The following is a 17,643-nucleotide window of genomic DNA, read 5'->3' on the forward strand; positions in this document are numbered from 1 at the left end:
CCGAGAGCAATACTGACGAATATCTTGCATATCATCATAGAACCTTCATCTGGTGATGGATGGAGACAGAGACAGAGACCCACACTGGAGCACTGGACTGAGCTCCCAAGGTCCCAATGAGGAGCAGAAGGAGGGAGAACATGAGCAAAGAAGTCGGGACCACGAGGCGTGCACCCACCCACTGAGACAGTGGAGCTGATCTACTGGGAGCTCACCAAGGCCAGCTGGACTGTGACTGAAAAAGCATGGGATAAAGCCAGACTCTCTGAACATGGCGAACAATGAGGGCTGATGAGACGCCAAGGACAATGGCACGGGGTTTTGATCCTACTTAATGTGCTGGCTTTGTGGAAGCCTAGCCAGTTTGGATGTTCACCTTCCTAGATATGGACGGAGGGGGGAGGACCTAGGACTTGCCACAGGGCAGGGAACCTGGACTGCTCTGTGGACTGGAGAGGGAGGGGGAGAGGAGTGGGGGGAGGGGTAGAAGGATGGGAGGAGGGGGAGAGTGGTGGGAGGAGGGGGAGGGAGATGGGAGGCTGGGAGGAGGTGGAAACTTGTTTTTTGTTTATGTTTTTTTCTTCTTTTCTTAATAAAAAAATTATTAAAAAAAAAATATTTTACAAGAAAAGACTAAAAGTATAGGAAAATATATAATGCTGCACCGTGTTATACAATTTTATATATTGTGGTTTAGCAGAGAAAATACATACTCATACTTATTCAGGGCATTTGACCTTTCAGTAAAGTTATGACAGGAAAAATAAAAATTTACATTAGGTTTTTTCAGCTTTTCAACTCTCTCTTGCCCTGTGTCACATTGAATTTCTCAACAATGTTTTTCTTTTCAAGATTGACTTTTACTCGTTAAAAAAAAAAAAAGTGAGAAACAGAACGTAGCAAAGCTTGGCTTCTGTATTTACTAATTTTGGGGAATATATTGGTCCTTATCTTCTATCAAGTAGGAGAATGAACCACAAGCTATTTTATAAAGCCTAAGACTCATGGTCTAGCCCAGGAGCCCAGGGTGTCGTTTCTACTTCTCTGCATTTGCCCTGTATGAACTGGCCCATGAAGCTAACATGTGTATTGACTGCTTTTGTGGCTATTGTGACAAAACCCCTGACAGTAATACCTTAGGGAAGGGAGGATGTATTAAGTTTACATTTGGAGGAACGGTCCATCGTGTAGAGGATGTAAGAGCATGAGGAGCCTGCTCACAAGGCATCCACAGGCAGGAAGCAGAAGGAGATGAATGCTGGTGCTCAGCTCACCTTCTTCTTTGTACTTAGTCTTGCTGCAAGGCCACATAAAGCTGTTGCCCACATTGTGGGTGAGTTTTCCCATCTCGGTTCATTTGATCAAAGTACTCCCTCAATGATGTACCCAGATATATATCCGCTGTAACTCTCCATTTTTCCAGGGGTTTGTGAGATGGATTAATATGTAGGGTACATTGCATATAAAGCTGACAAGGCAGTTTGATCCCCTCAGAGTCATGGATAAGTGATGGAAGAGAACTGACTCCACAAGGCTGTCCTTTCTTGTTTAGCAGCGCACCCATCTGTGCACAGCATACACGTAATAATAATAAATAAAAGTTGCAAATAGAAACTTTCCAATTTAATATTAACTATCATAATTTAAAACAAGTCAAGCATATACTGAAAAATATGAATAAATATTCTACTTCATGTTAGTAGTGGAAAGTTAGATAAAATAGTACATGTCAAACACCTGGTACAGCATCTGGTATGTGGGAAGCTGTAATAAATGTTATGTGTTAAAACAGGATTTCTTCTGACCTTTGCAAACTTAAACACATTATCATATAAACTAAATTTTCTTCTGTTACTTTTTGGACATTTTAAAATATTAGAAAAAATGTAACAGAAAAATAAATAAAATTTTGTAACTTTTTCTTACTCCATTTTTGTTAGCTGTCAGAAATGTCTATTTAACAAGCAACAGTGGAACTTGGAGCAATGGCTCCACAGTCAAAAGCACTTGTTGCTGTTGCAGAGGATCCAGTTTGGTTCCTGACACCACCCATATTGGGTGATTCATAAACACCTGTAACTCCAGCTCCAGAAGATTTGATGACCCCTACTGACTGACCTCTGTGAGTGTTTGCACATGGAGACACATAGCATGCATGCATACAAAATATAAATAAGCTTTAAAGATAACAATTAGTTTACTCGAGGGAAACTGTTAGGCTGCCATTGTTTTCTCTTTGGCAGGCTAATCGTACTGAGCAATGTGACATTCTTGTGTGCTCATCTGTACCGTTCCTGGAAAAGTAAACAAGCAGAGGCATTCCATAATTCCTATCAACATAACACAATCTCCTTTTCTAATTCAACAAAATAAAACAAACAAATTGCATCTTGTTTAATGTTGTTGTTTATGCATGGGCCATGCAAATCTGAAAATCTGTAAAATATTATTTTCCCCTCATAAAAGCATAATGAGAGAGTTTAATTGCTGCTTTGACATTTTAAGACACAGGTCACATGCTTTAATGACACCTGTTAAATTATAACTGCCAAGAAATTGTTTGCAGCATAATCTAACATGACACTCTAACTGACTCTTAGCAGGTGCTATTATTGCAATGGCAAACAATAGTCACCGGGATCAACCAACTCTGAATGTCTGTATAACAAAAACAGATCAGCTGTCACATGTCCAATCAAATCCTTAATGTCATCTAAAGCTATGCTCAGATATATGTCTTTATCTCCTTTTATCCAAACAAAAGCAGATGGATATATTTTTAATATTAGAGTCTTTATTTTAAATAGCAGTTTAACTGTACTTAAATAATAATTGCTAATGAGGTTTATACAATTCTGCAATGTACTTCAGTCATTTTTACTGACTCTTTCCTCTCTTGTGGCCCCACCCCCACTTGCCTCCTTCTTCTCACTAAGGACTCCTACTTCCATGTCTTTTTTTGTATGTGATTACTGAATTTAGAGCTAGGAAAACTAACCAATGGTCAACACCCTTGAAGAAAATGACCCACCTCCTCCCACAATGGCAATTCATGATAAACTGTTGAGGGGTCCAATTTTATAAAAGTTCTTCCTATGAGGCCTCAAGGCATTTGCATATTTCTGGTTGGTGTCACAGTGAGTAGAAATAGGAAGCATTCTCCATCTCAGTGTGCACACAGCAAGGCCTGGTGTCAGGTCACATAGCAAACATAGGCTCAGAGAACACTCAGATGCACCAGTGTCATATTAAGGAATTATAACACTGATGTCCTCTTGAATTACATGAACTATGAATGAGTCCGAATTTGAATTCTGCATTTCTTTCATTGTGTCCCCCATTTCTCCATAGTTTATGGTGACTGGCGTCTCTAAAGACTATCTGTGATGAGTGTCTTGTCTGTACATACGGTTTCTCCAAAACAAAAAACTTCAACATTTATTGATCAACAGAGAAAACATGACATGAGAAAGGAATGAAGGATTCTCTTCAGACCTCTGTAACAAAGTATAAAAGGGAAAAAGTCACCCAGTGGACTCAGAACAGCATACAGATGCTATCAAAATGTATCTATGAGGTTAGTGACATTTATGGTGGGAAGTTGATTGAAGGTTTCATCAACTACATTGGTATTTTCAGTGAATGGTTACCACAACACACACACACATGCACAATTTTTCTGACTCAGTAGCATAGAAGACAGCATAATAACTAGTACTAAGGAGGTTTAAAAATTCTTACTAAGAGCTCGAGGCCAGCCTGGTCTACAAGAGCTAGTTCCAGGACAGGAACCAAAAAAAAAAAAAAAAAAAAAAAAAAAGCTACAGAGAAACCCTGTCTCGAAAAATCAAAAAAAAAAAAATTCTTACTAAAATAAAATTGTGACTGTGACTGGATTTGCCCTACATAGGAGGTCATGTTCCTCTAAGAAGCCAGATGTTGACAGAAAGCCCAGTGGCATTTATGGTATATCGCCCCTTGAGATGTCCATCAGACATATTGCAGATATCTTCAAAACAACACAGGATATTGCCCCCACTCTTGGTTCCCCACCAGAACTTGGTGATTGAACCCAGTTGTTGAAGGCAGTCACATGTTTTGGTCATAGGATATAAAAAAATCAAGTTGGTACTGACCAGTCAGCTTTCTCCTTGCTGGCTATCTCTCATAGTTTGAAAGGTTCTATGTAGGCTGTTGAAGAGAAAAGTCATGGACAGTCTTATCCAGCTATAAACTCTATAAGCTTTAATAGTGACTGCAGTGGAAAGGTTAAATTGTCCTATTAGGTGATATTTATGTAAACAAAGGCATGATTCCCTAAGTGTTAACCTCAACTTTGGTTCTGTTGCTTGTCGTGGGCATCTACCTGGTTCCTTCTATCCTTAGCCCTACCCTTTGACTCCAGTGAATTACTTGACCTTGATGGGCTCTACACTCCACCAGGTAGTACAGCTCTACCCTAACATTAATATACTTAGTCTAGGATTTTTCAAACTATTTTCTTACATGGATTGGACCACTTACAAAAGTCTTAAAATTGAGACTACTTCAGGAAGTAGAAACAAAGGTATTTCCTGCTAAAACTGAGATTATAAATGAAAGTCTGATACTTTTCATGCTCTGATTGGTCTGAAAAAAAATCTATGTCATATGCTTATCTATCGAGTACCAAAGTAATGAAAACTCTGCAATAGGAATGACACTATGTCAGGACTCTACAATTTCAACCTTAGTCAGCCATGATAGGAAACATGAAATCAAGGGCACCAGCCCACTGAAGATGAATAATGGTGTCATATAAAGAACCCACAGGGTGTTATTTCAACATGACAGGCAAATTGAAGAACTTGATGGATATCTTTTACAAAACATTGTGACTAAAAAGACTAGGCACTGATGCTTCACAAGCAAGCCAAAATTGGTAGACCATATTCCTCATAAAATGCCTTTCATAACATGATAACTCACATTTTAAAAACATGTGCATGTGTGCACATAAGTATGTTGATATGTGCTTGGGAGGGTCATGTATGTTTGTATATGTACACATTGTGTGGTTGTCAGAGGACAATCTCCAATGTTCTCTTGAGGAATATCTTCCATATCTTTGTCCTTTGGGACAGGGTATCTCATTGGCCTAAAGTCCAACAATGAACTAAAACAGAATGGTTCTATATCACCAAGAATTTCTGTCTCCATCTTCCTCGTGCTTAAATGACAAGAACATACTACGACAGCCACATTCTTGCCATCAAACTTGGGTCTTTATACTTTCAAGGCAAGCAGTTTAACAAGTGAGCTCTCTCTAGTCCCTGCTACACGTTTGATGTAAAGCAGATACTAGAAGACAATGTATTCACATTAGATGGTTACAATGCCTTTAAGTGAAAAAAATTTTTTTACCATGTTTGTAGAGTATAATTATTGGCCTTACATTCATTGCCTTCTAAAAGCAAAAAGTTTCCACCTTCTCCTTCTTTTGGGTTTTTGTTTGTTCATTTGTCTTGAGACAGTGTCTCTTTCTGTGTAGATCAGACTGGCCTCACCCTCACAGAGGTCTGCCTGTCTCTGCCTTCCCACTGCTGAAATTAAAATCATGAAGACTCATTATTTATTAAAGCTAACATAAGCTAAAAAAAAGTATTCAGGTTTGATTAATGTACTCAAGCACTCGACTCTTCAGTTAAACATTTGATGGAGGAAGGTCATTGGTTAAATAAAAAGAAACTGCTTGGACCTTATTGGTTAGAAGATAGGTGGGAGGAGTAAACAGAACAGAACGCTGGGAGGAAGAGGAAGTGAGCTCAGACTAAACAGCTCTTCTCTCGGGAGCAGATGCCTCAGAGAGACGCCATGCTCCCAGCTCCCAAGCAGACACATGCGATGAAGCTCCGACCCAGGATGAACATAGGCTAGAATCTTCCCCGTAAGCGCACCTAGGGGTGCTACACAGATAATTAGAAATGGGCTAAATTAATATGTGAGAATTAGCCTAGAAGAGGCTAGATAGAAATGGGCCAAGCAGTGATTAAATGAATACAGTTTGTGTGTTGTTATTTTGGGCATAAGCTAGCCAGGCACCCAGGGTGCTGGGGACGCAGGCCCGCCGCCCTTATTACTATAACATTGAGTGAAGTTTTTTTTTTTTTTCCCTTTCAGAAATGCTTCCTTTTAAAAGGAATGCTTGATTGGTTAACTCAGTCTTCAAAAACAATCAAGCCTTCTCTTCACAAGGCACAGAAGATTCTTACAAGCAGAGACTGAGGCACCTGTTTGAAATTACTACTGTAATAAAATCTGCAATCAAGCCAAACTTACAATGAACATGTGTTTGTCTAGATATAGGCTTGCATTCCTCAGCATTACCTACAGACTCCGAGGCTATTCTGAGAAAAGCAGCTTCTGAATAATTTCTCAGACGAGTTAATCTTTTGTAGGCACTCACTTATAGAAAACTAAATATAATTTTTTTCAAAGTGAAAATATAGAAACCTAAATATAATTTTTTCAAAGTGAAAATAACACAGAAAGAGTGTGTGTAAACTGGATTCACATATGTATAATGGACTGGTCGCCATTATGATATTGTTGCTGTTATTCTTACTATGTTACACAACAGGCATTTGAGAGGCAATAGTTACATAGGTAAATTCCAGTTCCATGGGTTGATTTGTTTCTTAATCTGTCAGTCAACAGGCGGGACAAACGTGTCTCTTTAGAATACCTTCACCCCTGCCAGGCCAGTGAAAAATTCGCATCCTCATCATATGCACTTATGTTGCCTCCCCTGCCCTTTGGGGATAGCAGTAGTGGTGGTAGCATGGCTATCTATTTGCTAATGCACCATAATCTACCATAATTATTTTGGATTTATTTCATAATATCTCTACCAAAAATAACATGGAGTTCCGATGGTGTTTGAATATGCGAAATACACTGGAAAAATTACAAATTAAAACAATAATTGTCACTGTCACCTGTATGACTAATGTCATGTCAGATTAAAAGTAGAACATCTACAATATGGTTTAATCTCCACATGAACCTACCAATGTCCAATGTTTTTTTCTCCTTTCTTCTGTGTATGGTGTGGTGTACGTGAATGTGCATATTTGTTTCCATGTATGTGAGCACACACATGTATAGACATATTTGGATATCACAGGCTGATCAGGGTCTTCTTTCATTTTCTACCTTATTCAGTGAGGCAGGCAGTGTCAATTGAACCCAGAGTTTGCCTTCTTCCCATCTGTATGCTCTTCTACCCTGTTGCTGCAGGATTAGAACAAACTTCCTTGGGCTCACAAAATAGATTAAAAATCAAGTTACTTGGAAATCCTCCAGGCCTTCAACACCAGATTGGAACTGAGCAACTAATAGACTCCCCACCTTTCCAGTGTCAAACAGCTTTTCTGACTATACACACCATACTGTGTAAGTCATTTTATTTATTTTTTATTTTTTTAAAATATTTATTTATTTGTTTATTATATATACTGTATTCTTCCTGCAGGCCTCATTACAGATGGTTGTGAGCCACCATGTGGTTTCTGGGAATTGAACTCAGGACCTTTGGAAGAGCAGGCAATGCTCTTAACCGCTAGCCATCTCTCCAGCCCTGTGTAAGTCATTTTAATAATTCAATGAGGAAACAATTTGAGAGAATGAAACACTAAGTCAAAGGCAGCAGAATCAGATTGGAAGGATGAGCTCAAAAGAAGCACAGAAATCGTAGAACCAGGTTTCTGCATCTGGTGAATAGGCACCCATTCAAGACAGCAAAAGCAAGTGGTTCATTTTTTGTAATTATGCTCAAATTCTTATGTTTAAGTGAAACACCATCTGAACAGAAGCTCATCTTCCTGGAGCGGAGCCTCTTGGCATGCTGCAGTCACTTATTAGAGCCATCACATTGCTCAATTACACCAAACCACAGATGCACGAGTGAGGCAGTGAGGGGGAGGCTCCACGGAGCGTACCAAGCAAGCCAGTACTTTCCAGGAAATCATTTTTGTTGCGTATTTCTTCAATTACCTTTCTCTCTTCTTTCTGCTCCCTTTGGCTTCCTTCCTTTCTTTCTCAGGATCTCCAGAGGATAAATATAAACTATCAACTATTAATTTTTGGTAGTTTACACACTAGGAAGTCACCTTTTTTACAAAGATGGAATATTTCCCTCCATGCTGGAGTGATTGATAACTGTCATTTATGTAAATTAGTCACTATAATTACATTAGTAAATGACTCTAAAGTGGAGTCCTTGCTAATCACATTTTGCTCAAGAGGAAATAAGTCCACTGTCTTTACGGATTGAGATAATAATGAAACTGGGGTAGGAATGAAGTGTAAACAAAGCAACAGCAAGAGGTCACAACTGTGCTCCTCAGTAGACTCAAGCTACTCAATCCTATTCCAGAAATGACTATATTTCTAGAAAACTAAGCACAGTTATTTTAGCTTTGCAAAAGACACTTGGGTGGGCTACAGAAGCATGTCAGTTTTGTACTTTTCTGGAAGCTGCCTTGGGGAACCCACTACTTCTGCCTCCTTTATTAACCTCTACTAAAGAACAGTAAAACTTCTGAGAATTGAAGTAGTACCCACGGAAGAACTACATCCATGATGATTTCCATATCAAAGTCTAAAGATTCCTTCCAAAGATTATTGCAGGGACTATCCTTATTAAGGTATCATGACACCATTGATGAAAAGGTGCACAGGGAAAAAGTCTCCACATTCTGATCGGTCTCATGTGATACTATTTCTACCTCTCTCATATTCTATATGTCCATAAATTGGGTTATTATCCACAGTCACAGACTCCACACCTTCAGTCTTCAACCCTCAACGAAAATAGAGTGTACTATCACTCTTATTTACTGCATTTACAAAGGGCCTCAGCACCAATGCAATCAACACTGAGAACAATTTTGTTACCAGATTCAAATTTAGCCTCTTTCTTAAGATCTTGTTCCTTTGGGGTTTTATGTATCCTGAACTGGCATTAACCAACATAGCCAAGAATAAATGTGTACTTCTACCAGCACCTTAGGGATAATAGCTGTGAACCATCACTCCTCAAGTCTATAGTGCTGGACATGGATCCAGGGTCTCACGCGTGCTAGTCAAGCATTCTCCTAACTGAACTACATCCATAGGCCCCATTTTCCCCTTTCTTTTTGAGAATTCCATATGAATGCTGTTTATATAAATGTTTATGTATAATACATAATACTTTGGGTTTAGATTTTTGCACTTAGCATTATGCACACACATGGCTTTGTGTGTTTTGTGTATGCTGAACATTGACTTATTTCTCTGTGGACTATTATTCTATTATATATTTGTTAATCCATTGAAGGATATATGGATTCATTCCTAGTTTGGTGTGCTTTGTAATAAAATTTCTATAAATATTGAAATACAAGAGTCACATGGCTTAGGCATTTTTAAAACCAACAAACATTTGGGTAGTAATGGAGATAATGGGTCTTTCTTGCATCCTCATTTTATGTATCTCATGTTCCAGCTTCACCCAACACGGCACAAAATATTCAAGATACAAAATCACCATACAATTAGCAAAGTTGTCTAATTATGCCTTTAAAACATCTAGACTGTGTTAATCTGCCCAAATGGACCATATATCACCACCATCTTAAGGTATCATGATTATGCACCACAGCCCCATCTAAAGATAGAAAGAGCCATAGATTACCTGGTGTTAGCAGGATGACAGACATGGTGATGAGTGAGCATACTACCAAAATCACCAGCAGGGCGATGGCAATTCCCTTCCAGTTTCTCTGTGGGGGGCTGTTACTTCCCAGTTCCTGTATAGACAAAAAGGGAGTTTCATGATTATATTTGCTTCAGGAGAAATACATTCATAAAGGAAAGATTCGGCAAGGGCATGATCATAGTTTGAAAGCTGATTAGAACCAGTTTTCTTTTCAAATATTTCTTTAATTATTCAGTAGATATCTTTGGAGTAGGTGGGGAATGTCCTTCCCCTACCAGAGAATGCAGCAGAGCTTCATAGCTGCTGTTTTGGTGTAGAAAGTGCTCCAATGCATTGACTGTGAGCAAAAGGCTCTGTAAAGGTGCTGGGAAAAACAATGTCACCTTGCAATCACTATCATAGAAAATACCACAAAGAATTGAAAGCACATTTATTCTTGAAGCATTGTCAATTGCTGTTTTAAGCGTATGAGGAAAAAGAGTGAAAATAGGAAAATAATACACAATGTTCCTTACCATCAAACACTGTACATTTGTCAATGAAGCAGGTTATTTCAAATAGTTTCTCCACCAGTCATTAAAAACAAACAGGGTGTAGTAGCTAAATTAAATGAGTTCTTCCATATCAATGGTTGAAATATTCTCTCACTGGACAATGTTCAGATATTGGCAAGGAAAGTAGATTGACAGGATAGAGTAAACTGGGACATCTCTTCCAAAGCACAGAGTCGAGCTATTTATTTTCCAATTGACCTGTGTTCTACCCTGCTGCCTGGAAATGCAGAAGCTTGATTTGCCAAAGCAAAGTCCAGAACATAGAAGGTTGCAATGAATGCCAGCTTTTCACTGAAATAATTTTGTACAACATGGAACCTGAAGCTGGAGAGATGATTTGGGTTTAAGAGCAATCAATACTCTTGCAGAGGACCCCAGTTCTCTTCCCAGCATCCATATTAGGTAGCTCTAAACCAACTGTAACTCCAGCTCCAGGGCATTCACTGTTCTCTTCTGGTCTCTACAGTCACCTGTGGTTCTATGCACAAACTCACAGGAACATTCTCTCTCTCTCTCTCTCTGTCTCTGTCTCTCTCTCTCTCTCTCTCTCTCTCTCTCTCTCTCTCTCCCATACACACACACATACACACACAACACACACACACACTAAAATAAAGCCTTAAAAAATACACACTGAAACAGATTCTCATACTGTGGTTATAACATTGAGTTAAGTGAGATCCACGCTCATTGCTACCAGCTGTGACAAGGAGTAATGGATTCCCAGGAGGTGTTGTATAGTGAGTTGTTCTCCATCTCAAGGCAGTCAGTCTAACAACAGTAAATTTGTCTTTCATTATGAGGAAAACCTACAATGACATTCCACATTCCAATTTTCAACTTCTGCGTGGTTTCTTTTTCTGTGTAAATGTTGTGCTTTTATTTGCGATGCATGTGTGTGTGTGGATGCACATATTCCTATGTGTGAATGTATGTGCAGAGGCCACAGGAGGTCATCAGAATTCCCACTCTTTTACTCGTCCCCTTATTACCTTTAGATAGGCTTTCTCACTGACCTGATATTGGTCATTTTTTTTTGACTAAGCTAGTGGTCACAAGCTCCACTTGGTCTCCCACCTCACAGATGCTGCAGGCACATATATACACCTTCTGTTTTTTACATTGGTGCAGGGAATCTGAACTCAGGTTCTCATACCCTTGAGCCACCTCCCTAGCCATAAAGTATACTTATTTTCTAGCTCCTCTTTCTCTCTTCTACTTATGATAATTTCTATTCATTTTCTCCCACGTACATCAGGTGAATGCTTTGCTATATAATTCATTTTCAACTAGCTAACCCAAACAATAAATGATGACATACGACAGACTCTTCCCTGGACTGCAGTATCCCCACAGGCTTTTCAAAATGTCCATCGACCACAACCGTTCTCAACCTGCGGGTAAGACCCCCTTAGGGGTCACATATCACATATCCTACATATCAGATATTTACATTACGATTCCTAACAGTAGCAAAATTACAGTTATGAAGTAGCAACAAAATAATTTTTATGGTTGGGAGACACAAAGACATGAGGAACTGTAATAAAGGGCTGTAGCATAAGGAGGTTGAGAAACACTGATATAGCAGAAGAGGTATATGTGATGATGGGTAATTTTCTATGGTTATGCTTATATGCTCTTCAGAAGCAAGGGTCGGGAGCAATCACTAGTATGAACCCAAGCCAGCAAATGTTCTGCCAACTACCAAATACTCATCTCAAGGACCAGCAGATAAGGTTGGAGAGATGGTTGAGTCCATAAAATACTTCTTTTGAAAGTAAAGACTTTCATAAAGACTGAAGATATGCATCTGATTCAGAGTATCCATGTAATAAAAGAAGCTCTGAGTGGTGGTGTACTTAATCTCAGTCCTTGGAGTGGAAGTGGAGACAGGAGGATCCCTGCGATCTGCTGACTAGCCGATATGGATCAATCATTGAATCACCGCCCAGTAAGACATTCCCCTCTCAAGAAAACAAGGTGAACTTCATCCTTAGGAATGACAAGTAATGAACGTTTATCTCTAACCTGTTCACACATGTACACCCCCATGGAAACGCACCTGCTCACACACCCATGTGCTCACACAAAAATAAATCTTTAAAAAGTGCTTTAAACATGTATCTAAGAAAAATTGGAGATTTTTTTTAAAAAATATTATTATTCCTGCTTAAAATGATATGCTAATACTTGTGGCTCAAAGTCTGAGCTTTTATCTCACTGACTCTTCCGTCTGTTTTTGAACAGTCACCAGCTGTCCTGAAACAAAACTCCTTGCTTTTTATCTCTTCCCTGTATTTACTTAGTGCTTCAGTAACCTTCCTACGTGTTTAATCCTGCAAATAAAAACATGACGTTTCTCAAAACCCAACCCCATAAAGCTGCAAATTATTTCAAACCGGGTAACTGATTGTACCAAATTATTGCCTCTTGGGAAGCTGAATTTTTTAAATTATTTTTATTCGAATTGTTTCTATTCTATTTGTGCTGTTCACACTTTCAACTGAAAATAGTTTCAAGGATGATTTGGTCACCAGCAGTCCAAGGACATTTACTCTGAATTGCATAGATTTAAAACATTTGAGATTCCTCACATTGAACATCAAAATTCAGTTGGTTTGAATACATTAGTGATAAACTCAGAATCACTAATAATGTGTTGGTGTCGCATTAGGGAAAGAAATTCAAGCACTTTCCCTGGTGCTATTCTAGTAGGTGCAGGCCTAAATTTGAATTCTCCACTTTCTTGTGTTTTCCACTGTCACTGCCTGTCTGTTGAATGAGCCTAGATCTGTGCCTATCTGAAAGCTGCTTCCTGAATCCGTGTCTCTGTGGCTCTGTGTGTGTCCCTAACAAATGGCTTTGCTTTGTCTTCATTGAAGAGCACAGAAAGCATCACATGGGAAAGGAGAGGAACACATCACAGAAATCATTAGCAGACATTTACGAGGAATTAAGTCACTGATGACAACTGGCCCAAACTGACAGAGACAACAACCAGTATTACAAATATCATTGTTTTTCAGACAATGCCTATATGTGACATTCAATATTCATAGTGGAAATTCATATTTTCTAAGCTTGCTTTCAACATCTGTTTTGTGTTTACAACCAATATTTGTGCTAACACAGCTACAAATACCCATGCCTATCTCTTTGCATTAACTTAGTTTATAAGAGCTGATTACATGGGAAATTCAATACAAGTAAAGCTGGTTGTTGCGCTGTTTTGTTAAAGGCCAGTTAAAGAAGAAGGCTGAGTACAATGCAGTCTTAAGTCTTATGTGATCTTTAAGTATATTCACTTTAGATGTGAGGCCCAGCAAAAGTCCCAGTAATAAAAAATTTAAAAGATTTTTTTCACAATAATTTTTTGCTTCACTGAATAATCTAAGAAAGTCCTTAAAAATAACAACATCTTGAATTTTGCAGGCAAATGAATGAAGCTAGAAAACATCATATTGAGTGAGGTAACCCAGACCCAGAAAGACAATTATCACAGGTACTCACTTATAGGTGGTTTTTAAACATAAAGCAAAGAAAATCAGTCTACAAACCACAATCCCAGAGAATCTAGACAACAATGAGAACTTTAAGAGAGACATACATAGATCTAATCTACATTGGTAGTAGAAAAAGACAAGATCTCCCAAGTAAATTGGGAACATGGGGAACTTGGGAGAAGGTTGAAGGGGAGTGGGGAGGCAGGGAGGGTAGCAGAGAAAAATGTAGAGCTCAACAAACATCAATAAACATATATTTGATTATAACTGTGATAATGCTGGCTGTAAGCTCAGTAGCTGGCACATGGTCAGTTCTTAATAAAGGTTTGAACATAAAAAATAAAAAAGTCTTTAAAATTAACTAAAATAACCAACTCCTGAACGTTGTCCTCTGACTCCCAAACACACACTGTGGGACACACACAATGTAAAAAATAATAAATAAATATAATAAAATTAATTTAAAATTTTCCATATTATTTTATATCAGAAAAACAGCACTTAGATGTAATATTTGAGCAATTACCATGAACTTCAATTCTTTTGAGATGTTTGTAAGGTGTAGCTAGAAAATGTTTACCTATATCTTGCTCAAAAAAAAAAAACAACCTCAAAATTCAGAACTCTGACAACAGCCAAATTTCCAAAAAGATTACTATGTATCATTCTGTAGAAGGTCTGGGGTGATCTTGGGTTTGGTTTGAGAGCATTGCGTAAGATGCACCTGGGAAGACATTAAGATAGGACGTGTCCACAGAGCGTAGGCATTCTGAACAGTTTGCCAACTGCTAGTACAGAACAAGGCTGAGTGCAGATAACACAGAAACATTCTGAGTTTATCATTTCCCATAAACTCTGCTGTGAGAAATGAGGTATTTCTTCAAACTGACATGAAGTAATCACTACGCATAGCCAACGTGTAGAGAAAGAGAGTGGTAGAGGCTATGGGATAGTGCATGATTCGGAAACCATCCCAAATCAAGAACTGAAAGTCTTTTTTAAAGGGATAGTCTATTCCAAGGAAATCTCAAGTGTACAGGACTAAAGACTTTTAATGTTTCTTAAAACTACACTTATTGTGTGTGTGTGTGTGTGTGTGTGTGTGTGTGTGTGTGCTCATAACACTTCAAGTGTGAAGGTCAGAGAGAAGACAACTTTGAACTTGGTTCTCCCTTTGCACGATGTGTGTTATGTGTGTGGTACACAGGTGCAGTGGCATTATGTGAAGGCAGAGAACAAGCTGTAGGAGTCTGTTCTCCCCTTCTATCTCAGGTGCCTGGTGAGGGACCTCAGCAACAGCACCTTTTCCCACTGAGTGACCTTACCTTCCCAGGATCATAGGTCATGTCTACAAGAAAATACTGATGTTGACATCATTAAAATGTTTTCTAGAATAATACAGTGCTTTTGTCTGTGGTACTGGGAACTGAACCCATCACTTTGTGTTCCACCAAATAAAATCTTTATCCATTTGTTTGAGTTTTAAATTTATTTTCAGACAGCGTATCACTAACCAAGCCTGGCCAAGAATCTGACCCTCCTTTCTCAGCAACTGCAGTATCTGAGATTACATATAGCAGATTACATATATATATGTATATGTATATATATTACATATATATTATATATATATATTACACACACATATATATATAGTATTAAGCATATCTTAAAAATTATGTTCACGTTTTCTTCAAAATATGTCTGAAATAATAGCACAAAACAAATTCTGAGGGCCAGTGGGATGGCTCAGTGGATAAAGACACTGCAAAAGCTGACTTTTTGAGTTCAGTTCCCTATGGCCCGAAATATGGAAGCAGAGAACATGTTTCTGAGTGTTGGTCTGACTTATATATGTGCACTGTGCTATATGCATGCATGCATGAGTAGCCTTCATCCCTTCCCACATATAGACATGCAAATTTAATTTAAAATGTGGTAAAGAAAATTTGGAATCAACTTAAACAAATTAAATTTAAATTCAACTTTAATGTCAAGATTCAATAATGTGGAAGAGTGTACTAATAAATGATAATCAACTAAGATCCATAACAAAATACAATAGCAGATAATTTCTCAAATTTAAATTTCAGTTAATAATCATAGTGGCCAATGCCTCTTAAAACTCTCTAGTGTCCTCATGTTCATTTGCAGTTTCCCCATTTAATCTCTCTGGTCGGAGAACTCTGTAATTAGAGTGAATATTTTTAATAAATTATCACATTAGGGGCCAAGGAGATGGCTCAGTCAGTAAAGTACCCATGGTGCAACCAGAAGGACCTGTAGTCATTGGCCACAATACACATGGAAATGCTGGGCATGGCAGGAGATCCCTGGAGCTCCAGCAGAGTCTAACTGATTAGATGAGTACCAGGTTCAGTGGAAGATGGTCTCTTAAAAAGTAAGGTGCAGAGCATTGGAGAAAGATACCAATGACAGCTCCTGTGCTCTACGCTCATGCACACAAATGTTACACTATTTTTTTCTCTGTTTCTCAGTGTGTGTGCACATGTTTATGTAACTATGTATAGAAGAGGGTAACTCATCCCTGGATCTAGAGGTACAGGCATCTTCCTTTTTCAATACACAAAATGACCTCATGGCACAATGACTTTCTACAAATAGTTGCAGTCGGACTGAACGGGGCGGGGGGGGGGGGAGAAGCTGTCAGCAGCCGAAGCCTCCCCTGAATCTTGTTCGACCTGCAGTGGCCGCAGTGCATCAGCAGCTACAGCCTCCCTCACTCACGTGGACTCTGCCAGACCTACAGATCCCCTCAGTGCCACGTGTGCAGACTCAGTGCCTTTTGCTGCTATTTGTTTTAAGGTTTTTGTGCATTTTGGTTTTCTTTTTTACCATTTCTAAGCTTCTGAAAGTAATAGAAATTGTATCAATTGCTATTTGTCATTAACTCCTCCCCAGTAATTAGAATTATTGATGACATGCTTTTAGAGTAGAAATACTATGAAAGTGTAGTGGTTTGAAAGAAAATGGCCCCTATTGGGAATGGCACTTTTCATTATGGGGGATGGACTTATTGGAGTAGGTGTGGCCTGGGAGGAAGTGTGCCACTGTGGGGGTGGGTTTTAAGGTTTCCTATGCTCAAGCTACACCCAGTGTGACACACAGTTGCTTCTGCTGTCTGTGGATCAAGATGTAGAGCTCAGTTCCTTCTCCAGCACCCTGTCTGCCTACACATTGTCATGAAGAGAGCTGGACTAACCCTCTGAAACTGTAAGCCAGTCCTAGTTAAATATTTACCTTTATAAGAATTGCTGTGGTATGGTGTCTCTTCACAGCAATAGAAATTCTAAGATGGAAGACAAACAGAGATAATTATCAACACACTCTATAGTGTATTTACACTTTCAATGTTCCAGCTTAAGAGTTCTTAGAGGAGGCTAAGCATCTGTGGTACTTACAGCTCCAAACCACAGCTAAAATTAGGGTCAAAGTGATTAAGATGTAAACAGGAGACTGGAGAGATGGCTCAGCCTTTATGAACACTTATTTGATGGGGGAGTGTCATATGTCAATCTGTTGATTTCATTGGTTAAGCAATAAAGAAACTGCTTGGCTGGCCCTCATAGGTTAAAACATAAGTAGGCAGAATAAACAGAAAAGAATTCTGGGAGAAAGAAGCTAAGTCAAGGAGTCACCATGATTCTCACACTCCAGACAGACGCAGGTTAAGATCATTCCTGGTAAGCCAGCTCGTGTGCTACAGCAGATTATTAGAAATGGGCTAGTCCAGGTGCGAGAGCTAGCCTAGAAGAGGCTAGATAGAAATGGGCCAAGCGGTGTTTAAAAGAATACAGTTTCCATGTAATTATTTCAGGGC

General features: G+C 38.8%; 1 protein-coding gene across 3 annotated transcripts in view; it reads right to left on the reverse strand.

The window, feature by feature from the left end:
* The window catches only part of Dpp10 (dipeptidyl peptidase like 10), a 1,484,741-nt gene that overhangs the window by 553,831 nt on the left and 913,267 nt on the right, over positions 1-17,643 (reverse strand). For all 3 annotated transcript variants that reach the window (XM_041649248.1, XM_041649247.1, XM_041649249.1), the window contains exon 2: positions 9,719-9,833. In XM_041649248.1, coding sequence (XP_041505182.1) covers positions 9,719-9,833 — 115 coding nt within the window. The remainder of the gene's footprint in view (positions 1-9,718; positions 9,834-17,643) is intronic.

The sequence above is a fragment of the Microtus oregoni genome, unplaced genomic scaffold (assembly GCF_018167655.1).
Source record: "Microtus oregoni isolate MIOR12 unplaced genomic scaffold, Mior012 000003F_ref0000135, whole genome shotgun sequence".
Lineage (NCBI taxonomy): Eukaryota > Metazoa > Chordata > Mammalia > Rodentia > Cricetidae > Microtus > Microtus oregoni.